The sequence below is a fragment of the Phytophthora cinnamomi genome (assembly GCF_018691715.1).
Source record: "Phytophthora cinnamomi strain GKB4 chromosome Unknown Contig19, whole genome shotgun sequence".
Taxonomy (NCBI): Eukaryota; Oomycota; class Peronosporomycetes; order Peronosporales; family Peronosporaceae; genus Phytophthora; species Phytophthora cinnamomi.
Genome location: NW_027150952.1, coordinates 191,623 through 214,507, shown reverse-complemented (window position 1 = coordinate 214,507; position 22,885 = coordinate 191,623). Strand labels below are relative to the sequence as shown.

At 56.8% G+C, this 22,885-nt stretch overlaps 8 protein-coding genes across 8 annotated transcripts; 2 read left to right on the top strand and 6 right to left on the bottom strand.

The window, feature by feature from the left end:
- Window positions 1-579: 579 nt before the first annotated feature.
- Window positions 580-966, bottom strand: IUM83_12978 (uncharacterized protein; the record flags this gene model as incomplete). Its single annotated transcript, XM_067937626.1, has 1 exon — window positions 580-966. One exon carries the CDS (start codon window positions 964-966, stop codon window positions 580-582), a length of 387 nt encoding a protein of 128 aa, XP_067795826.1.
- Window positions 967-3,901: 2,935 nt separating this feature from the next.
- On the bottom strand, window positions 3,902-4,675 carry IUM83_12977 (uncharacterized protein; the record flags this gene model as incomplete). Its single annotated transcript, XM_067937625.1, has 3 exons — window positions 3,902-3,982; window positions 4,070-4,210; window positions 4,316-4,675. 3 exons carry the CDS (start codon window positions 4,673-4,675, stop codon window positions 3,902-3,904), a joined length of 582 nt encoding a protein of 193 aa, XP_067795829.1.
- A 5,805-nt stretch (window positions 4,676-10,480) lies between these two features.
- Window positions 10,481-12,566, bottom strand: IUM83_12976 (uncharacterized protein; the record flags this gene model as incomplete). The annotated part of the gene is made up of 9 exons (XM_067937624.1): window positions 10,481-10,526; window positions 10,630-10,654; window positions 10,735-10,749; window positions 11,017-11,196; window positions 11,280-11,360; window positions 11,435-11,571; window positions 11,647-11,960; window positions 12,047-12,149; window positions 12,211-12,566. 9 exons carry the CDS (start codon window positions 12,564-12,566, stop codon window positions 10,481-10,483), a joined length of 1,257 nt encoding a protein of 418 aa, XP_067795830.1.
- Window positions 12,567-13,689: 1,123 nt separating this feature from the next.
- Window positions 13,690-14,760, bottom strand: IUM83_12975 (voltage-gated potassium channel subunit beta; the record flags this gene model as incomplete). The annotated part of the gene is made up of 1 exon (XM_067937623.1): window positions 13,690-14,760. One exon carries the CDS (start codon window positions 14,758-14,760, stop codon window positions 13,690-13,692), a length of 1,071 nt encoding a protein of 356 aa, XP_067795827.1.
- A 1,209-nt stretch (window positions 14,761-15,969) lies between these two features.
- IUM83_12974 (WRKY transcription factor 19) lies at window positions 15,970-16,995 on the top strand (the record flags this gene model as incomplete). The annotated part of the gene is made up of 1 exon (XM_067937622.1): window positions 15,970-16,995. The coding sequence occupies one exon, from the start codon at window positions 15,970-15,972 to the stop codon at window positions 16,993-16,995; it is 1,026 nt and encodes a 341-aa protein (XP_067795828.1).
- Window positions 16,996-17,309: 314 nt separating this feature from the next.
- On the bottom strand, window positions 17,310-17,800 carry IUM83_12973 (uncharacterized protein; the record flags this gene model as incomplete). Its single annotated transcript, XM_067937621.1, has 2 exons — window positions 17,310-17,502; window positions 17,619-17,800. 2 exons carry the CDS (start codon window positions 17,798-17,800, stop codon window positions 17,310-17,312), a joined length of 375 nt encoding a protein of 124 aa, XP_067795770.1.
- Window positions 17,801-19,348: 1,548 nt separating this feature from the next.
- On the top strand, window positions 19,349-20,419 carry IUM83_12972 (voltage-gated potassium channel subunit beta; the record flags this gene model as incomplete). The annotated part of the gene is made up of 1 exon (XM_067937620.1): window positions 19,349-20,419. One exon carries the CDS (start codon window positions 19,349-19,351, stop codon window positions 20,417-20,419), a length of 1,071 nt encoding a protein of 356 aa, XP_067795832.1.
- Window positions 20,420-21,289: 870 nt separating this feature from the next.
- IUM83_12971 (putative voltage-gated potassium channel subunit beta) lies at window positions 21,290-22,351 on the bottom strand (the record flags this gene model as incomplete). Its single annotated transcript, XM_067937619.1, has 1 exon — window positions 21,290-22,351. The coding sequence occupies one exon, from the start codon at window positions 22,349-22,351 to the stop codon at window positions 21,290-21,292; it is 1,062 nt and encodes a 353-aa protein (XP_067795673.1).
- Between the last annotated feature and the right edge of the window lie 534 nt (window positions 22,352-22,885).

Here is a 22,885-nt window from a genome sequence, read left to right as displayed (position 1 = left end):
GGCCTGAAAGTCGTCAAGTCGAGCCTGTCTGCATGACTAGCATACATGTACCGGTAAACCGCGACGGCCGCCCTTGACGAACTCGACGGTTGACCTGCCTCCATACACGCAGCTACTGTAGTGTGATCTAGTGAGACGAACGTTGTGCGGGGGGATAAATAGAAGGCGGTTGCATTACAGAAGGCTCTGTGCTAGTCGCTCAGGTGTATTTCGCTTTTTGGTACGATCCTTCCGTTCGGATCGCTCGCAAGAAATGCCCTAGCTGGACCTAGCAAGTAAAGTAGGGAAGGGGAGGTGTCTGCGCTCGACTCGATAAATAAACAACCAACTGGCGCGCGCGACCTGCAGGCCTCGAGGCTCTGCAGACATGGCTGCAGTCCTGCCGGCGCCACCTGAAGGGAGGGGGAGCAATGAATGGGAGGGCTTCGCTGCCTCCCGTCTCCGTCTCCGTCTCTCTCTCTCTCTCTCTTGGCGTGGCCAGACGACTGCGATCGTCGCGAGAGCGAGAGCGTACGAGGGGAGGCTCGTGTCGTGTCCTCCAGGCCCGCGAGGGGGTCGCGTCGTTTGCTTGGGCGTCGCCTAGCAGCACTCCTGGCTGCGGCGCAGCTCGTCGCGCGAGTACCAGACGCGGCGCTTGTAGTCGGCGTCGAAGCTCGAGCGCGCGGGGATCTCCACCACGTTCACGTCGTCGTCGAAGCTGATGCGCCGGTCGTGGCTGCACGCGCGGATGCGCAGGATGCCGTCGTCCTCCTCGTCGTCCGTGTCGTCGTCCGTCTCGGCCAGCGAGTCGCACGTGGACGTGCGGGCGCGCGCCTTCTTGGGCTTCACGACCAGGCCCGCAAGGTCCTTGCGCGGAGGGGCGCCCTGCAGCGCGAGCGCCATCCAGTCCTCGGCGTCCTCGTCGTCGCTGCCGTCCACGCGGAAGTACTCGCGCACGTTCACGACGCTCCTGGTGCGCTGGCGCATTCTTTTTTTTGGGCTTTTGGGTACGGGAACGAGCCCTTTTTCCTGTTTCCTCGGGCCGCGGAGGCCGGTGTACCGACTGAGAGCTGTGAGTGGTGCGCTGTTGGGCCTCGAGAGGAAAGAGAGCACTGTGTCGCCACGAGTCCTTTCGGTAAATGAGTGCTCGCTCGCTCGCTGGCCCGAAGGCGGGTGGGCAGGGCGACCAGCAATGACGGGGCTGCGACGACGAGGCGACGAGCGGACGACCAGACGAGGCAAGTTCCGACCCCTAGCCCGCGTTCTATTTTTGCGCGCCGCGACTCGGTTTCACTATGAGCTGATGCCGTCGCGTCGCGCCGCCAGCCGGCGCCTTGGGGCCACTCGCCGCGCTGCATTCTGCGCGCCAGCCGGCTGGCCGTCGCCGTGCAGGGCGACGGAAATCCACCTCGCTGTCGCAGTGAGCGCGGTTTTAGCTAGGTGCATGTATATAGATGGCCATCGCAAAGGAGGCCGCCACGGAGGTGAGCTGAGCTGGCTGAGTGGGCTCGAGCGCATTGTCGTGGCGGGCCCCAGAAGAGCCTGGTCGCGAGCGTTTTCGCCGTTTCTCGTTGACACACAAGCGGATCCTGCAAGTGGCTTGGCGGGCGGTGGCCGCAGGGGGTTGGAAACCAACCCACCGGCGTCGCTCAGCATGAGCTGGCGGAACGCTGTGGCGCGCTCGCCGCCACCTACGCTTTCCAACGCCGCGTTTTTGCAGGGCTAAAGTTCCCTCCTTCCTCGTCTGCGGGCCCGGACGCATGCATCGCCCTCGGTGGCCGGTGGGACGTGCGACAGCAGCGTTCCCTTGCGGAGCCCGCACGGGTCGATCGGGCGGGGTGCTCGCTGCAGCAGCATTGGATTTTCGGCCCCGCGCGCGAGCTCGGGACGGCGGAGGAAAGCAACGCCGTTGCTGCCGTTGCCGCTGTTATTGCTTGCTGGCCACGCACGCCAGGCGCGCTAGCGAAAGATATTGTTGATACTCGGTAGAATCGCCGCCCGCAAGCCCAGCAACGGCGGCGGCGGCAACAGCAGCCTCAGTTTCGCGCGAGTCGCTGCTGACTCCATGCCGCGCTGGCGCGGACATAGACCGCGCAACCGGATAGCGGGCTAGGGCGGAGCCGTCACTGGACTCACGAGCCGCTTCAACTTTCGGCACGGTCGCCGCTATCGAGCCCAGTATGTGGTGAGTTATTAGCCTAGCCTAGCCTCCTGCCGGCGCCAGCGCCGCAGCAACGGTGGAAACCTTCCAGCCGAATCAGCGCCGCGGCGTGTGGCCGGCAGCCCCCCACGAGCTCACTTCCGGCGGCAGAGCCTGCTCGACAATGCAAAAAATCAGCGCCCCCATCGCCAGCGCCACGACTTGCGGGGCCAAGCAGCGCTCATTCGCGGCATGGACCGCTACGCGGGCGGTGTCGCCGACGACTCGGCGAGGTGGGGTGGGGTGTGGTGGGGTGGGCGCCGCAACTTGCCCCGCTCCGCTTCGACTCTCGCGTTCCCCTACAATCCCATGGTCGAGGCGTCGTGGCCACGCTCGCTTGCTCAGCAGCCTTTGCCGTGGCATGGCAGGTGTAAGTTGACGCTGCCCAGCGTTACCATCCGCCCGCGACGACGGCATGCTCGGCGCGTTTGCATGCTTGCTTACCTGAGGCTCTTTCGCCGGCGGACGGGCCGGCCTGTAATATGCACGGAGGATCACGAAGGAGGATCCTCGCCCAAGTCTTATGCTGTCGACGAGCGAAGCGCACAAAGCGCAGCACAGCACACCCCAGTCTGGGGTCCAGCGGCAAGCACCGGACTAGTGAGCCGAGGCGAGGGGAGATCCGGTCGCGCGGGTCGCTCTCTTGGCCGGACAGGCTTGGGGCACCCAGCCCCCTATATACACGTTCCTTTTTGTCACATCGACGCTTCCTGCAGGTCTCTGGTTTCGCGCAGACTCGGCTTGCTCTCGCACTTGCATCGCCTGTGTGGTGTGTACACTGCAGTAACAGCGCGAAGCAGCACCGCCGGCGGCGTCGCATACGCTGGACGTCCAGCCCAGCCATAACGGCGGCGCCGATTTCTTTCGGAGTGCGTGCAACAAGGAGCTCACCAGCAGCTGGATGACCCCGGCGTTCCATGCCATGTGATGCCATCCGTGCCATGCGAGGCTACCGGGGATCGTTCGTTGGGCGCCTTAGGCAGCGAAACAGCCCGTCGGCCTCGACAACCCGCTGGCGCTACAGCCCCAGTGTAACGGGCCGAGACGTCAATCGCCACGAAAGCGCCGAACAGCAGGGCGAGTCAAACGTGGGCAGCAGCGGCGCCTCAACTGCTGTCCGCACTCTTGACGGCGCCATCGCCATGGCGTGTATCGATACGATGTTCATGTAGAAGAGGTCCTCCAATCGTTGCCTGGGATCCGCTCGCGACCAAGCGAGCGAAGGCGGGGAAAGCACGGCACGGCACGCCAGGTCAACGACCTTCCGAGCTATGCACGCGCGCGGCCGTGACGGCGCTCCGGCTCGCCGAGTGGGAGGACTTGCTCAGTGTGCAGCGCCGGCCACCACCACGACGCTGAGGTTTGGAACGGTCGACAAAGGCAGGCACCGTTGCGGCGGGTGAGCTGGCACCACCAACCAAACGGAGCGCCGGCCAGCTGAAGCAGCAGCAGCAGCAGCAGCGGACGCCAACCACGCCATACCATGCATACCATGTAGCGGCGGTGTCGGCGGCCGCGGTGGCAATCGGCCGCCTGCCGCGACTGCCGAGTTCAACCTGAGCTTGGAGCTCGATTGGCCTTCGGTCAGAAATGGGCCAGCTGCGGAAGTTGCCTTTTTCGGCTGCAGGTACCGGACGCTTTCGGTGTATCGTTCGGGGCAAACGGGCGAGCATGTTACAAACGTGTTATGTCTACTGCAGGTTAAATAGGCCTCAGGCGGCGTCAGAGCGCCGCGGCGCGCGCTACCATCTCGACGAGCTCCGGCCGGTGCTGCAGCAACTCGCTCGCCTCCTTAAAGCACACCTGACAAATGGAATCCCCACATTAGTCGATCAGCTCTGCAGCTCGAAATTGCATTCTTCCAGCATATAGAGTGACGAATGAACTTACCCACTTGCGCTGCCTGGTGTTCTCGGCCCAGTCGAGGAAGACCTGCGTGGCGGCTAGCTTGAAGCCGTAGAAACGGCACGGCTTGCCCTGCTGACTGGCGAAGTCGAGCGTGCCGAGTTCGCCCACGATATCCCCCGTGACCTGAAGAAACCACAGAAACATCAGAAACTGAACCACGACTGACAAAACCTCCGTGAACGGACACCTAGACGTCCAAAATGCCCGCTAGATAATAGATCGACGTACCCCTGCCTCCTCGTCGGCTTCACGCAGAGCGCACTCCACTGCGGACTCGTCGTTCTCCCACCCGCCCTTGGGCAGGATCCACTGCGTCGGGTGCTTGGAGCTCGAAATGAGAAGGAACTCGTCGGCCGTAGCGCAGCGTTGCCGGCGCGAGACGACGATGCACGCCAGCAGCCGCGTGCGGCCGTCGTAGCGCTGCTTGTCGCGCCCCACGCGGGACTGCAGCAGGCGGCTGGTGAGGCGCTTGTCGTCCAGCAGCAGCTCCTTGTGCATGCCGGTGGGGCTGCGCTTGTTGGGTGGTGACAGGACGGGCTCAACGGCGTCCGCGGGGCTCTCGCTGTCGATGGCTGGGCTCTCGGTCATGGTGACGAGGGCGCGGAGAGATCAGGAATAGCAGAGGGATTAAAGGGAATCGCTCGCGGAGGTGGCGGCGAGGCAGGAACTGCTTGAGCTGGTTGGCAGGAATAGCCTGCGTCCAGCAGAGTGAATTCTGAGAGAAACGGACGTAACGGTTGTCACATACGTCGACTTGATAAATAGTACCCGCAGGAACAGATATGAACGGTTTTGACAGTTAGCTTAGAAAAGACTTGAATAAATGATTTCATGGGGCAGCCATCTGACCGTTAAGCAGTTGCATATTCGAAGCGCTTTCTGTTCGCATGTCCCTGCGTGAGCTTTGTCGCTGGAAGATCGGCGTCAAAATTTGGCATGGGCTCGGTGCCGTCGAGCACGATTCAAACCAGTAGGTTCATTCATACACATAAAGGCAAGCAGGAGTGCCTCTCTGCTGTTTGCTATTAGTCGTCCATGCCAACTTTCGATGGTACAACCATTTCCTTGGTCAAGCAACCTGGCCAAGTAGGCTAAGCAATCAACAGCGTCAGCATCGTGCAAGCGGTGCTGGCAGCACCGCTTCTGCGAAGCTTATTATAAGGTGAGCAGTGTTATTATAAACTGGAACCCGCGACTGGAGCAACAATGCTGTCCTCCAGAATTGAAACTTCAGCTTGCGCTACTCGTCTAGTCATTTGCAAACTCACCACCAACTGCTCTGCCAACATGGCCCGCCTTGTCCGATAACCCCGCCCCCCCGCGCGCGCATGCCCTACGCTTCCTCGGGGGCTCTGGGCTGTTCGTCTCATGACTGTCGCTCGGTAGCTGGATGAATGCCGACGAAAAGTACACAGTGGACGCCTGGTACGAGATGATGGCACTTGTTTTCAGGCAAGGCATCAACTTCTTCAATTACGACAAATATCTACTTGGCTTCAAAGGAATTATTTTGTCTGGGCTGGACCGAACGATCAGGGGATCACACCGCTGAGGGACGAAGGCCTCGTTGAAGAGGCTGCAGCTCGACTACGTCGACGTGCTCTTTTGTCACCAGTTGGAAGTCTTCACCCCCATCCAAGAGACTGTGCGCGCGATAAACTTCGTTATCAACCAAGGGTGGACTCTTTACTGGGTAACGAGCTCCTGGAACTCACAGATTTCAAGGAGGTGTACGATGTTGCTTGGTCTCATCCGCCCAATTGTCGATCAGCTGGAATATAACATCATCGAGTGCTCTAAAGTGGAGTTTGAGTACGTTGACTTGTTCAACGTACAAACTCGGCTTGACTAAGTGGTCGCCGCTGTCGCACGGCGCATTCATAACAGGGAAATATAGCGCAGGAACACCCTAAGGCTCTCGGTTCAGCTCCGAGTACTGGAAGGCGTTCACACCAGACTTCGCGGACCGCGTCGAAATAGCAGACAAGTTAAGGGGCTGAGCAGTTGGGTGTGTCTATGGCAGTACCATTTGCCATCGCTTGGTGGCTCGACAACGGCAAGCGTCCACCGCCTTGATTGAGGCGACGACAACCAAGCAGTTGGAACAAAACCTCCAGGCGTTGAAGATCGTGGACTTGATCTCGGCGAACGTGAAGGTCAAAATGAATACTCTACTGCAGGGTAGTTAGATATACAAACCTGACATGACACCACCTCTGATGATCGGCGTTTTGCTAGGCGCCAGTTTGTTTCTCGACTAATACGTGTGTACATAGTGGACTGATCTCAAGGAATGTGCGACGTAATTGATAGGCGACATGTTTGGCTTCGTGTCAGCACTGCCTTCTCGCATGTTGTTGACCACGTCTACCGTAATTTGACTTCAACTTCAGGATACAGAATCCGTTAAAACCGAGCTAACAGCGAAAGCTCCACGTAAATAGATCACGACCCTAAACAATAGCATAAATGACCCCATTCAATGTCGGACCGCGAGCTGCTGCAGCATTGGTCGGAGCTCGTCGAGATGGTAGCGCGCGCCGCGGCGCTCTGACGCCGCCTGAGGCCTATTTAACCTGCAGTAGACATAACACGTTTGTAACATGCTCCCCGAACGATACACCGAAAGCGTCCGGTACCTGCAGCCGAAAAAGGCAACTTCCGCAGCTGGCCCATTTCTGACCGAAGGCCAATCGAGCTCCAAGCTCAGGTTGAACTCGGCAGTCGCGGCAGGCGGCCGATTGCCACCGCGGCCGCCGACACCGCCGCTACATGGTATGCATGGTATGGCGTGGTTGGCGTCCGCTGCTGCTGCTGCTGCTGCTTCAGCTGGCCGGCGCTCCGTTTGGTTGGTGGTGCCAGCTCACCCGCCGCAACGGTGCCTGCCTTTGTCGACCGTTCCAAACCTCAGCGTCGTGGTGGTGGCCGGCGCTGCACACTGAGCAAGTCCTCCCACTCGGCGAGCCGGAGCGCCGTCACGGCCGCGCGCGTGCATAGCTCGGAAGGTCGTTGACCTGGCGTGCCGTGCCGTGCTTTCCCCGCCTTCGCTCGCTTGGTCGCGAGCGGATCCCAGGCAACGATTGGAGGACCTCTTCTACATGAACATCGTATCGATACACGCCATGGCGATGGCGCCGTCAAGAGTGCGGACAGCAGTTGAGGGCGCCGCTGCTGCCCACGTTTGACTCGCCCTGCTGTTCGGCGCTTTCGTGGCGATTGACGTCTCGGCCCGTTACACTGGGGCTGTAGCGCCAGCGGGTTGTCGAGGCCGACGGGCTGTTTCGCTGCCTAAGGCGCCCAACGAACGATCCCCGGTAGCCTCGCATGGCACGGATGGCATCACATGGCATGGAACGCCGGGGTCATCCAGCTGCTGGTGAGCTCCTTGTTGCACGCACTCCGAAAGAAATCGGCGCCGCCGTTATGGCTGGGCTGGACGTCCAGCGTATGCGACGCCGCCGGCGGTGCTGCTTCGCGCTGTTACTGCAGTGTACACACCACACAGGCGATGCAAGTGCGAGAGCAAGCCGAGTCTGCGCGAAACCAGAGACCTGCAGGAAGCGTCGATGTGACAAAAAGGAACGTGTATATAGGGGGCTGGGTGCCCCAAGCCTGTCCGGCCAAGAGAGCGACCCGCGCGACCGGATCTCCCCTCGCCTCGGCTCACTAGTCCGGTGCTTGCCGCTGGGCCCCAGACTGGGGTGTGCTGTGCTGCGCTTTGTGCGCTTCGCTCGTCGACAGCATAAGACTTGGGCAAGGATCCTCCTTCGTGATCCTCCGTGCATATTACAGGCCGGCCCGTCCGCCGGCGAAAGAGCCTCAGGTAAGCAAGCATGCAAACGCGCCGAGCATGCCGTCGTCGCGGGCGGATGGTAACGCTGGGCAGCGTCAACTTACACCTGCCATGCCACGGCAAAGGCTGCTGAGCAAGCGAGCGTGGCCACGACGCCTCGACCATGGGATTGCAGGGGAACGCGCGAGTCGAAGCGGAGCGGGGCAAGTTGCGGCGCCCACCCCACCCCACCCCACCCCACCTCGCCGAGTCGTCGGCGACACCGCCCGCGTAGCGGTCCATGCCGCGAATGAGCGCTGCTTGGCCCCGCAAGTCGTGGCGCTGGCGATGGGGGCGCTGATTTTTTGCATTGTCGAGCAGGCTCTGCCGCCGGAAGTGAGCTCGTGGGGGGCTGCCGGCCACACGCCTTCGGCTGGAAGGTTTCCACCGTTGCTGCGGCGCTGGCGCCGGCAGGAGGCTAGGCTAGGCTAATAACTCACCACATACTGGGCTCGATAGCGGCGACCGTGCCGAAAGTTGAAGCGGCTCGTGAGTCCAGTGACGGCTCCGCCCTAGCCCGCTATCCGGTTGCGCGGTCTATGTCCGCGCCAGCGCGGCATGGAGTCAGCAGCGACTCGCGCGAAACTGAGGCTGCTGTTGCCGCCGCCGCCGTTGCTGGGCTTGCGGGCGGCGATTCTACCGAGTATCAACAATATCTTTCGCTAGCGCGCCTGGCGTGCGTGGCCAGCAAGCAATAACAGCGGCAACGGCAGCAACGGCGTTGCTTTCCTCCGCCGTCCCGAGCTCGCGCGCGGGGCCGAAAATCCAATGCTGCTGCAGCGAGCACCCCGCCCGATCGACCCGTGCGGGCTCCGCAAGGGAATGCTGCTGTCGCACGTCCCACCGGCCACCGAGGGCGATGCATGCGTCCGGGCCCGCAGACGAGGAAGGAGGGAACTTTAGCCCTGCAAAAACGCGGCGTTGGAAAGCGTAGGTGGCGGCGAGCGCGCCGCAGCGTTTCGCCAGCTCATGCTGAGCGACGCCGGTGGGTTGGTTTCCAACCCCCTGCGGCCACCGCCCGCCAAGCCACTTGCAGGATCCGCTCGTGTCAACCAGAAACGGCGACAACGCTCGCGACCGGGCTCTTCTGGGCCCCGCCACGACAATGCGCTCGAGCCCACTCAGCCACGGCGCATGGCGGCGGCGCGACGCGCGACGGCATCAGCTCACGGTGAAACCGAGTCGCGGCGCGCAAAAATAGAACGCGGGCTAGGGGTCGGAACTTGTCGTCGCCTCGTCGTCGCAGCCCCGCCATCGCTGGTCGCCCTGGCGCCGCCGCGAGCGCTCGCTCATTTACCGATAGGACTCGTGGCGACACAGTGCTCCTTCCCAGCAACAGCAACTCAAGCTCCAAGAGCCAAACCCTCACACCAGCAGTCATGCGGCAACGTACCCAGAGCGTCGTGAGCGTGAGCGAGTACTTCGGCAACGGCGCGTCCGAGCAGGACGACAACGGCACCAGCAGCCAGTCCCAGTGACTCCACCGCTACTCGCAATAACTCTGAGCCCTTCGCGCTCCGGTCTGCTCTTCGCCGCCATCGATTCGCCTGAACTTCGTCGACGCCGACAGGTCGCAGGCTCAAGTGTGTGCATCTGCATCTGCGCTGGAGCCACAGCGAGTGAAGCTGGAAGCTCCAAGCGCGCTGCATCTCGGCCGACGTCGCCCCTCCAGAGCGTGGGGGCGGCTCCGCCCTCTACAAGTACAATTAGCTGTCACTACGATGACGAGAACTGCATTGATATTTAGTGAGAATAATACTACGACTTAAAAGTTTGTCGAGCTGCACACTCGGTCTTCTGCCACGTGGACGTGTATGATACTCTGATCGACAGCGCGACGAACTGCTGGTTGCTTCTCTGGTGGAGAGGAAAAGAATCGTCAGTTCGCTTCCGCGACAAAGGCGAGGATCAAGGCGCTCGTGGCGTTGGGTTGCTGGCGTAGTTGAAGTGACGCCGACATAATTTACTACAGCGTCGTGGGTTCGTTCGTGTGCTCGGTCGTTCTGTCAACTCGCTGTTAGGCAGGGATGCCGAAAATTCAATAAGTACTGATTGTTCATCGATTCATCAAATAAGTAATTATCTTCGGTAACGCAATCAACAATAATAAATAATTGTATTTTTATAATCAGGCAAATAAATTATTGAGCATATCCAGTTCAATCGGCTAACGGCACTATACACATGAATCAACAACAGCGATGCATCTCCATCGTTGGCGTTCACTTAAATATCACTTGAATAGCAGTATCTTGAGCATCATCGAGCGTGCCGGGTTCAACAGTCTCTCAGTGAGAGGGGCCGCATTGAAACGTGGCAATCGGTGAGTAATAAATTACGGATATGTGTGCTTAGGCCAAATAAATTATTTTTTTACAAGAAAACACGAAATCAATTACCGTTTCTCCCCGCAAAATGATATTGGCCAATATATTTATTTTTCGGCAATTCTTCGATAGTGTGCGATGGTGTCAGGATTGACTGCGTCAGGTTGCTCGCCACTTGCCCTAAGCATGGTAGAAATTGCCATGGGCTCCATCACTAAGTCGCATGACGTACCGCTACGTGGGCAACCGTATTGGTGTCCTCGGCGTGTTGCTGAGGCCGCTTGAGTGAAGCACGCACATACAACACCAAAAGGCAGGGTTAGTTCTGGATCATGTGGTTAGTCGAGAAGTAGATTCCGGCAAATGCCCGACAATGGCAGCACCTATGTTGAGCACAATGCCCCATTGCTCGAATGAAAAGAGTCGAGACTTACGTCAGGTCCAACTCAGGCATACCCAAAATATCATATAGTTCTACTGATACACACCAAGAAAAATAAAACCTGTTGGAGGAACGGGATAAAATATGAAGATGGTAGAACAGATTACCGTAGTAAAAGCATTTGTACCTAAAGACACAGCTCAACCACCGCGACGTTCCAGAGGCGGCTGTTAATCTTCAAAAACAAAATCATCTCTAACATCATAGGAGAGAGGCGGTGTCGCTCGTGACGCAGCACAGCACGAGCGACGCTAAAAAGCCTTTCCACCACATTAGAAGTTGGTGGAATTGCTTCTAACACCGCATACGAAGGAGGAGCAGCTCGCACCTTGCGGCGCTTCAGCACTTGCTCCGCAAGCCTGCGGTTCCGGCACGACAGCACTGCCGACAAGCTTGAAGGGCTCCAGCGTCGCTCTTTCCCCCTCTGTTAGCAGCATCGCATCACCGGCAAGCACTTTCACCACGGCCTTCTCAAAATTAACACAATGCACGATGTCTGCGTCGGGTGCTAGCATACAAGCATCCATACGAACATCCCAGAATTAGTCTAACTAATTCAGGTACATAATTTAGCACTCGGATAGAACTTACCCAGGTATTTAGCAAAGGATGGCCGTATCTCGATCCGAGCATCGCAGAGATCGCGTGCGTCCAGTACTGTTAGCCCGTCATCTTGCAGACGATTCGATACCGACTCCACGTCGCGCAAGCTCTCCAGCAGCCCGCAAGTTTGCAGTGTGCTGTACGAGACGGGATGTAATCCGCCAGCTCCTCGTCGTCCGCCGAAAGGAACTCGCGCAGCGTGAAGAAGCGCTTGAGCATAGCAAACGTGGATGACCAACGTGTGTCTTGGCGGAGAACTGGCACCAGGGCAGTTTTGGTACTAAAATTGGAAAGGAGTGTACACATAAAATCGTATTTAGCCAATCCCAAAAAAAAATGTGAATACCAAAATTACCTTAATTTGGCGGCCTGCCGCAGCGTACGCAGTTTGCGCATGAGCTGCTGCCCTTCTTCGAGGGCACTGTCATGTGGCTCCAGATAGTCACGAACGGCCAAGTTAAGGCGGTGGCTTGCGCACCCAACCAGCGGCACGCCAAGCAAATTTGCAAACCGCTTGTTAAGTGCGCAGTTGTCTCCAACCAGGAACTTGCAGCCAGAAATCGACTTCCCAAAGAACGGCAGGAAGCGCGTGATGGCGGTAAGATGGCCCTGGGCATTCATCTGGTCGTCGGGCTCGTCGATCACCGGGGCCAGAGACAGGAGCGGGTACTGGGCCCGGCCTCGGTCTCGTATCAGGCGTAGACAGCTAGATAGTGCTCCATTCCATGTGACCACCCATCGATCATAAGCCCAACGCTATCAGGCATTTCCATGCCAATTGCCTTCTCTACAGCCTTCACAACCGCTTCCATGCTCTCAGTGAGTGTCGCGACAGAAATAGGATTCAGCTTTGTGTACCTAAATTCAAAATTAGAGTTAGATACGTATCAATTTCTAAAATAGACCCAGCGTTACTTACTGTCGCGTTTCTTTTGACTCACAAAAGGAAAGCGGCAAGTTGCCCATGACAACACGCAACCAAGCGTAGCGGTTAGACGCTTTCTGGCTTACCCATGGCAGCAGGGTTCCGCTAGCCGCCACGCTAGCGTCGCGCATGTCACTCGCGTAGTTAGGATGGTCAGTTCGGACGTGCGACACCAGGTTGGTGTAGCCCGTCCGTGGGGTATGCTTGCGGGATTTACCACATGACTTGCAGGAGTAGTACCCCGTAGCCTCTCCTTCTACGTCTACGCAGGGCTTGAAGTAGAAGCTTGCTATTTGCCTGGGCGTGAAGGTCGGGCGAGGCGGAGTGGCAGCGAGTCGGTTGTCAGCCATGGTGGCGTCGGGATGCGTCCAGTAGGGAGTGGTAGTTTGAGTTTGTGTTTGGAAATGAGGCCTGTGATTCTGTATGAGCTGCCGGAGCTCGATGTGTGGCTCCGAAAACGCTGGTACTTTGAATGGTGGGGCGATGCTCTGCAAAATAGGTAACCTTAAAATAAAGTGGTGCAACATAAATTACGTTTTTTTTACCTGAATTAGCACCAAAATAAAGTATTGTAACACTATATACAAATTTATTTGTAGCGATATCTATTTTTGGGGATGCCTGGTCCCATTGCAGTCTCTGTCCAAAACGGTATATCGATAGGCTTATACTACCGGTAACTTCACTTTGGGAGTTCAGGATTTTCATGTGCAGTCTTGCGAATGTGGACGTGTTCCTCACCCGGTTTAGCGGATAAAAGAATCCGCTGAATGCATCTGAGTTAGCGGATCGCTCAATCTAGCGAACCGAAACAGCGAAAAGCAGTCGTTTGCAGCGACTAGCCGCAAGTACAAGCAACAGCGACAGCAACAAGGCACAAAATAAAGTACAAGCACTCGATGCTAGAGATCAGCCGTACCCTACCACTACTTCTTGCAATCCCCATTCAATCTACAAGTCATAGTTTTCCTTCATCTGCATCAAGTCCTCTCCAAGACGCCTCCCGCTAATAGAACATGTGACAAGGGGTACCAAACCATGATTTCAAGTCTTGAACATCATCATATCCTTTATCGAACCATTCAGCTTTATCGACCCATCTGTCTCCACTTTCTGTAAACTACGTCGAGGGATACAGCATCGCTCGCACTTTCGACCCAGCGCAAATACTTCCGTGGCGGGGCTCCTTGAGTTGCTGCAGTTTCGGCACAACGGAGGCTACGGAGCCAGAGACTGCGTTCTCAATTGCCGCTTGCACCATCCTCTGACGGTGATTAGGTCGTTCATGAATACTGCACGACACTCAATTACCCATGCGCAATTACGCTACGAATTGGTTGCCCAGCGTAACATCGCCAGCTTACGACGGCGGTGTAGCAAACGCATTGGATACTCGAAAATTGAGTATTGCTCGGGCTTGATTAATCTAGGTGACGATATTGAAGTCTACAAAGCCTACGAAACCTGCACAAGCTACAGGTGCTGCGAACGCAGCGCGACCGATCGATCCTGCTTTGGCAGCTCCGGCACGAACGGGATCAGCGCGTCGATCTCCGCCTTCACCTCGGGGGTGATCTTGTCCACCGCCTCCATTGCCTTCAAGTTCTGCTCCAGCTGCGCCAGCGTCTTGGCGCCGATCATGACTGTCGACACGTTCTCGTTGCTGACACACCAGGCCAGAGCGAGCTCCGCCATCGACACCCCCAGCTTGTCAGCCACAGGCCTAAGCTTGTCCGCCTTCGCAACACGCTCGGTGAAGTCTGGGGAGTACACCTTGGACAGCGCATTATCCATGCGAGAGCCTTCGGGAGTGCCCGCACTGTACTTGCCCGTGAGAGCGCCGTACGCCAGCGGCGACCAGGTCGTAAGGCCGAGCTTGTACTTCTTGTACAGGTCGACATACTCGAAGTCCACTTTGTTGCGGTCCAAGATGCTGTAGATGGTCTGCTCCACGATGGGGCGAATCAAACCAAGGCGGTCGGCGATCTCGCACGCCTCGACGATCTCGGCAGCAGACCACTGGCTGGTGCCCCAGTAGAAGGCCCAGCCCTGGTTGATGACGACGTTCATGGCGCGCACAGTCTCCTCGATGGGGGTATACGGGTCCGAGCGGTGGCAGTAGATGACGTCCACATACTCCTGATCGAGTCGCTTGAGCGAAGCCTTCGTGCCCTCGACGATATGCTTGCGGCTCAGACCCTGCTCGTTGGGCCCGCACTTAGCCCCGAAATTCTTCGGCCCGAAGAAAATTTTGGTGGTGATGACCAGGTCCTCGCGGTTCCACGTTCCCTCGGCGATGCCCTTGTTGATGGCAGCGCCCATGTTCCGCTCGGCGAGGCCGCCGCCGTACGCCTCGGCGTTGTCGAAGAAGTTGACGCCGTGCTCGAAGGCGAGTTTCATCATGTCGTACCAGGCGTCGGCCGTGTACTTGTCGTTGACGTCCATCCAGCTGCCGAGCGAGAGCTTGGAGACCAGCAGGCCCGAGTTGCCCAAGAAGCGGTAGGTCATGCGGTTGGGCTTGGCGTCGATCGAGGTGGGGGCCATGGCGCTTGCGGTGGTGGTTGGTAGCAGTGGTTGAAGTGGGTAGTTGGTTGTCGGCGAATTCCGAAATGAGCTCGAGCCTGGCAGGCCAGCGTAACGCCGGACTTGGTCTCGGGTGGGTTGGGGTGGCGCGTCAATCGAGGAGATTACGATGCCACCGGTCAAGCACAGACATACAAAACCAGCATCCTGAATGCCATCCGGAATGGCATTTTTTATTAGGGAGATGGCCCATCCCCTTACAGTAATAAAAAATCATGCTGCCATCAGCAGATAAAAAATGACATGAAAAACGACAAGGGTTTCATAAAACACACGTAAATTCATACAAAGTCATGAAAAGCACATCGAATACAAAGATGAAGTCTACTGATTGAATATGATTGGCTCGTGATTCCTTGTTATCCACTGCATGACTTTGTCTGCCAGCTTCTTGTGTCTGTCGGCTTTGTGTGTCGTCTGTAATCTAAGATGGTTTGGCCTATGATAATAATGCCACGTCGCACCTTATAGTTCTGTGACTCAGCCCACATTAGTTATCGTCGTTGGTACTGAATGCCCCTGCCTTATGTATCGGTTTACTTCCTTGCAGAGACCTTGCCGCTACAGTGCATGTATTCCTATTGACCCAGTAGTTTTAAAGTACTCGGCTCACTTCTGTAGACAGGGTACACCTCTCAGTCACGTTTCGAAAGGGACTTCATGTCCAACCGTCTGCAGATAACCGAGGGATCAACTTTGTTCTTTTAGAGAGTCGCGTGCGGCGCGCCGCTCAAATAAAGCAGTTCCGCCTTGAGCTCCTTGTCCGTCAACACCTTCAACCACTGTGTTGTGGCTTCTCAGGAATCGCTGCAGTATACAATCAGTCAGGATCTGAAGCTAGCGGACGTTGTGAGACATTGTGGCCGGATAAGCAATCACTGGTAAAGCGATCGCAAGCGCAGCGCCGCTTTGGCCTTTACAGTAGGCTACGAAGACATCGGAGTAGCTGCGCGGTTGTGCATCACCACGCTCCCCACCCTACTGCGTGCCGGTATCGAGCTGCGTGCTTCAACAAAGCAGCCGGTACCTAGCCCGCGCACAATTCATGCATAACGTAGAGAAACACCCCTCGTCAGCTTGATGCTTTCAATATATAAAATGTTATCTTTATGCGCTGTGAAGCGGCGCCCCTCACTCTCACTGCCATAGCATATCGAGTGCTTGCAGCCCATGGAGAAGGCAGCTCGAGCGACTCGGCAGGGTTCGACGCGCGCGGTGGCGCCAGGGCACTCGGCGTCAACGCGGTCGCTGGGCACCAGCGGATCGAGGCTGCGACTGTCGGTGGTGCCCAAGGACGGCGCCGACCGGCCCAGCTCGCCCAGTCCGGACACCGCCGACATTGATGCTGTATCCGCCGCCACCTCATCGCAGCCGTCCTTCGACGCGCTGGAGCTGCTGGGTCCGTCGCTCTCCGAAGTGCTGACGTTCGTGAGCCCGCCGCAGCCTCGGCGCCTGCAGGAGGCGCAGCAGGGTGCCGGAGAGGCCACCAACGGTGGCGAACCCACGGCCGAGGACAATCAGTCGCACCACGGCAGCAGCAGCAGCTCGCTGGCTGCGACGTCCGACGCGCCCGCCAAGTTCGACTTGCGCCTGTCGAGGTCGGCGGTTCTCGGCAGGCTGGCGGACCCGTCGGTCGACAACGCGCGCAAGACGCAGGAGTACTTCGCCAAGCTGCTGAGCCGGATCCAGTGCGAGGCCACGGGCCTCGTGCTGCTGCACGACGCGACGGTCGTCGTCTTCCTGGAGACCACGGCCGAGCAGTTCCTGGTCGTCCTCAAGCAGCTGCAACTGCAGCGCATCATTGAGGCCAGCTCCATGAAGGTGTTGGCCAGCTGCGATGACCACGGAGTGCGGATCCTCCAGGGGCTGTACTTCAAGAAGATCGTGCTCAACCGCAGCGATGCCGGCGAGTGGACGGACGACTCCGCGCCGCAGTGCGTGGTCGAGACCTTCCTGAACCTCATCAAGTTTGTCAAGAAGATCGGACCCATGCCGCCTGGCGAGATCCGCAAGTGTCTGACGAATCTCTCCAACACCGACCAGACCTTCCTGCCGTCAAACGACCTGGTGCTGTGGCTGCTCAGCCGAGAAGAACTCATGACGCTGGACGAGTATCTAGGGTTTTTCGACAGCCCGGTCGCGGTCGAGCTCGAGTCGGAGCGTGTGTGGCCCGTGCATCCGCTGATCCACTACTAGCTAACAGGTAACGAACTGAAGGAACAACTTGATGATTTATTGTGTTCATTGAGTGCTCGTAAGTAAGGTCCGCACCTTCGTTGCCCAGACTGTCATTTAAATTTTGTTCTACATGTAGTTCCACGCACACAGGCCCGTAACCGCACACCGAGACGTCGAAGAGCTCGCAACTTCGAATGCATTCAGAGTTTGAAGACTCCGTGTTGGTGGTTCTTTTATCGCTCAACTACACCAACATACCCGTTGGCAGTAGTACATCTAGAAAAGCTGTCAAACCAAGACGTAGCAAACCCACTCCGACGATTGTATAGTCCTCATTGAGCAAGGGACCCGGATAAGCTGGACGGGTGACTATCTCCTTCGAGCGTGCAGCCGCCACCTTCGCAGTATCCGTCCTTGAGCGTCTTGGCCACGTTCACAAAGCTGCAGCCGCCACCTGGACACGAGGCCTCGGCTGTGTCGTCGAACACGCAGGCGCCTCCTTCGCACACGGCCGTCTTGCACTTCCTGCCACGAGACACGGAATAGGTCGCGCCGCTTTCAGTTTTCGGGCGTCAAGTGGCCCTGTATCTCAGAGACAATAGCACAGCAAGGAAGTTCGTAGTGATGCCCAAAGTACACACCGAAAGTAGCAGAGTCCGCCCTTGCACGATAGCGGAGAGGCGCAGTTCTCGAAGAGGCAGCCGCCCGCCACGCAGTTCTCAGTCTCGCAGGAGGTCGGCACGTGCACGTACTCGGACACGAGGTCGGCGTTCACAGCGCAGAGCCAGCCGAGAGCTAGAAGTGTCAGTCCTAGGACTCGCATGACGGTCTACTTGTGCTTCAACTAGGCAAGATCCGTTATGTCGAACAGATCGCGTCCCTCCATGATCACCACGAAAGTCTTCACCGGATCATATGTAATTGCACGTGAACTATTGACAGTACTTATTCTGTAGTAATTTTGACAAACTAAACGTGAAAGCATCCATACTTATTATTTAACACGCGAACGGATGCAAGCGATATATTAACATCGGCGTAATCCTGGGTTATGCTTCAGAATTCTAGCAACGAACCGTTATTAAAATACAGTCGTCAACGGTGTCATTGTAATTTTCCTTCAACCGAAATAGGGGGGGGGTGTCTTAGATGAATAGTACTCTCAGACCAGAATTACTATTTCACTATATTATCATAAGTGTGTGGCAATGAAGTTGATAATATAGTAATACGTAAATTACTTGATATGAATTGACATTCTTATATATTTTAAATATATACAGGTATATATACATATACATTTAACCCTATCGTTATCAAGAATGTTTAAAAAAGCTGGCAACAATACCGGAAGCATCCTCGACAAATGCACCACTATCCGCGTTTGGCGAAGACTTTGTTTTCCTGGACTGGATGCATGCTGATGTAGCCACGGTGGACTGCTACAGCTATAGAGTATTTATCCTTATCGTTCGAGAGTTTGCATTGCCGAATGACTGGTATTTTTTTTTTGCCGCATGCCCAATCTTATGGAAGCGCGTAATGTCGATGCTGTTCGTCTTCTGCGCAGGAGAACTTGTCACGCTAACGGCAACTTTTCCTATTGCTTCCTACTAAGCAATACAATGGGCAACAACAACTTACGGAAGTGTCAGTTTCCCTAACACCGTCTACTATTTTCGTCTCGTTGACGTACTATACTACAGCACGTACTGAGTACCGCATAAGGTACAATGCGTACCCGTAGCAAGTACCTCGAGCAACTCCTCCGTAACATGGGCAATATATATTCATTTCAGCTTAATGTGGTCAATCACGGACTTGTGCTTGGTATTTCCCTATCCTATGGATGTGTGTTGTAGGGCTCTATGGTGTCGCTGCCTCATTAGCGAGGCTCAGTCCTTCTCCGGCGCGTGAGGAGCAAACGGCAGCACAGCGTCGATCTTGGCCTTTACCGACGTCGGGCATCTCAAAAGGCGACGATTACTTTACTGGTGATTGCTTTACCGCTTATAATGTCTCACAACGCAATGTGTACCGCCATCATAATAATAAGCTTAACCCAGGAAATCAGCTACAAATGATGAATGAGTCGCAACAGATTTTAAACAGAATAAGATTAGATTTTAATCATTAAAATCTGTTGCGATTCATTCATCATTTGTAGCTGATTTTGTCTACTGCTCGAGCACAAAACTCTTTGAGCTATACAGGTTGAAGTGATGTGGTTAGCCGGGCCAAGATTACTTCCCCACCCCCCGAGAACCAAGTCCGGCGTTACGCTGGCCTGCCAGGCTCGAGCTCATTTCGGAATTCGCCGACAACCAACTACCCACTTCAACCACTACTACCAACCACCACCGCAAGCGCCATGGCCCCCACCTCGATCGACGCCAAGCCCAACCGCATGACCTACCGCTTCTTGGGCAACTCGGGCCTGCTGGTCTCCAAGCTCTCGCTCGGCAGCTGGATGGACGTCAACGACAAGTACACGGCCGACGCCTGGTACGACATGATGAAACTCGCCTTCGAGCACGGCGTCAACTTCTTCGACAACGCCGAGGCGTACGGCGGCGGCCTCGCCGAGCGGAACATGGGGGCTGCCATCAACAAGGGCATCGCCGAGGGAACGTGGAACCGCGAGGACCTGGTCATCACCACCAAAATTTTCTTCGGGCCGAAGAATTTCAGGGCTATGTGCGGGCCCAACCAGCAGGGTCTGAGCCGCAAGCATATCGTCGAGGGCACGAAGGCTTCGCTCAAGCGACTCGATCAGGAGTATGTGGACGTCATTTTCTGCCACCGCCCGGACCCGTACACCCCCATCGAGGAGACTGTGCGCGCCATGAACGTCGTCATCAACCAGGGCTGGGCTTTCTACTGGGGCACCAGCCAGTGGTCTGCTGCCGAGATCGTCGAGGCGTGCGAGATCGCCGACCGCCTTGGTTTGATTCGCCCCATCGTGGAGCAGACCATCTACAGCATCTTGGACCGCAACAAAGTGGACTTCGAGTATGTCGACCTGTACAAGAAGTACAAGCTCGGCCTTACGACCTGGTCGCCGCTGGCGTACGGCGCTCTCACGGGCAAGTACAGTGCGGGCACTCCCGAGGGCTCTCGCATGGAGAATGCGCTGTTCAAGGCATACTCCCCAGACTTCGCTGAGCGTGTTGCGAAGGCGGACAAGCTGAGGCCTGTGGCTGACAAGCTGGGGGTGTCGATGGCGGAGCTCGCTCTGGCCTGGTGTGTCAGCAACGAGAACGTGTCGACAGTCATGATCGGCGCCAAGACGCTGGCGCAGCTGGAGCAGAACTTGAAGGCAATGGAGGCGGTGGACAAGATCACCCCCGAGGTGAAGGCGGAGATCGACGCGCTGATCCCGTTCGTGCCGGAGCTGTCGAAGCCGGACGGAACAGCCGCGATGCGCTCGCAGCACCTGTAGTACATGGAGCTTGTCAGACTTTGCTAGGTCTTTCTCTTCACAAGCGTTCTCAAAATCGATTGTTTTTGGGTTGTAGCTGGCAAGATATTGCAGTGTTTGTTCATGTACGCAACCTCTGCGCAATGCCACCAAACACAGCAGTATTCATCGTTCTGTGCTTCAACTGAGCGAGCCGCTTATGTTATACACAGCACCAATTTGTATGTTTGGTACCGGTGAAATCGACTGCAGTAGGCTCTAGAAGATGTGGACGTGCTGATCGGATTGCGACGAGGATGCAGCAGATCCCTCGTTCAACGAGTCGTTGTGCGTAGACTCGTGAGCAATCGCTGGCGTGAACAGGACGAGCTTACTTCGCGGTGAGAGACGGTAAGATTCGTTGCGGTCGGGTGCTAACTAGTGTGTGACGCCATCGTCTCTATGATACTCACCACTCTGGAATGACCGTGCTCTCAGTCGCAAGCACATCATTGAGGGCACGAAGGCCTCGCTTAAGCACTGGAGCTGGACTACGTGGACGTCATTTTCTGCCGCCAGCCTGACCTGTACACCCCCGTCGAGGAGACCGTACGCGCGATGAACTTCGTGGTCGCGCAAGGCTGGGCCGTCTACTGGGGAACAAGCGCCTTCAAGCTCCGACACCGACACTGTCGAGGCGACATGACGGCACTGTCCAAGTCGCAGGCGCAGCGTCGCTTTCGTCTACAACCCGTACGCTGAGTACCGCATAAGGCACAATGCGTACCCGTAGCAAGTACCTCGAGCAACTCCTCCGTAACATGGGCAATATATATTCATTTCAGCTTAATGCTGTCCACCATAGACTTATGCTTGGTATTTCCCTATCCTATGGATGTGTGCTGTAGGACTCTATAGGTGTCGCTGCCTCATCAGCGAGGCCCAGTCCTTCTCCGGCGCGTGAGGAACAAACGGCGCCACAGCGTCGATCTTGGCCTTCACCTCGGGGGTGATTTTAGGCAGCACGTCCAGACACTTGAGGTTCTGTTCAAGTTGAGCTGGTGTTTTGGCACCGAGCAGAACTGTGGACACGTTCTGGTTGCTGACGCACCAGGCGATGGCAAGTAACGCCATAGGCACAGCCAGCTCGTCGGCGATAGGCTTCAGCTTCTCGGCCTTCGCGACGCGCTCGTCGAAGTCGGGCACCACCGCTGACCACACCGGGTTACCCAGGCGCGAGCCGTCCTTGCCTCCGGAGCTGTACTTGCCGGTGAGAGTACCAAACGCAAGTGGAGACCACGTCGTGAGGCCCAGCTTGTATTTCTTGAAGAGGTCCACGTACTCGAACTCGACCTTGTTGCGCTGCATTAAGTTGTACTCGGGCTGCTCCGCAATGGGACGCGCCAAGCCCAAACGATCGGCGATCTCGCACGCCTCCATGATTTGAGCCGCACTCCACGAGCTCGTCCCCCAGTAGAACGCCCAGCCCTGATCGATGACAAAGTTCATCGCGCGGACCGTCTCCTCGATCGGAGTGAAGGCGTCTGCGCGGTGGCAGAAGAGGACGTCCACGTAATCGAGTTGCAGCCGCTTGAGAGCAGCCTTTGTGCCCTCAACGATGTGTTTGCGACTGAGCCCCTGCTCGTTCGGCGGTACTCCAGTCTCGGGCCCCTTGCCAAATGGGCCCTCGGGGAAGCCTTTTGAACCGTAGAAGATCTTGGTGGTGACGACCAGGTCCTCGCGGCTCCATGTGCCCTCGGCGATGCCCTTGTTGATGGCAGCGCCCATGTTCCTCTCTGCCTGGCCGCGGCCATAGATCTCGGCGTTGTCGAAGAAGTTGACGCCGTGCTCGAAGGCGAGCTTCATCATGTCGTACCAGGCTTCGGGCGTGAACCTTTCGTCGTAGTCCATCCAACTGCCGAGTGAGAGCTTGGAGACCAACAAGCCGGAGTTGCCGAGGAAGGCGTACGGCATGCGTGGGTGGTTGTTGGCGGGAGTCGTTGAAGTCATATTATGGAGAGTGAGGCTGTTGGTGATCGAGTGAATTCAGAAATGAGATGACCACCCTCACACTATGCAAGCACCCGAGGCGCGTTCTCCTCCTTATGTCACCGATGACTTGGGCTTGTGCGTCGGACAATCAAAAAGTCGAGATTACTTTACTGGTGGTGATTGCTTAACCGCCTACAATGTCTCACAACGCTAAAAAATGATGATTGAGTCGCAACAGATTTTAACCTTCTTAAAAGAAGCGTTGTCGCACAAGGCTGTCTTGAGCACAAAGCTCTTTGCGCTGCTGACTAGAGTCGCCTACTTCACAGGGAACACAGTACGGCAACAACTCGTCTGCATGGGTAAAGAGGCTGGCTTTGTTAGAGGCAGAATCTGCTCGGCACTAGGCGGAAAGAACCTTTTGTGCGTGCTGTGCTCGAGCCACTGGGACTCGCACTTCACCTGTCTCTGACGTTGTCAAACGCTGGCGGCTAATGGAGAAGTCGTCGTTTTGGA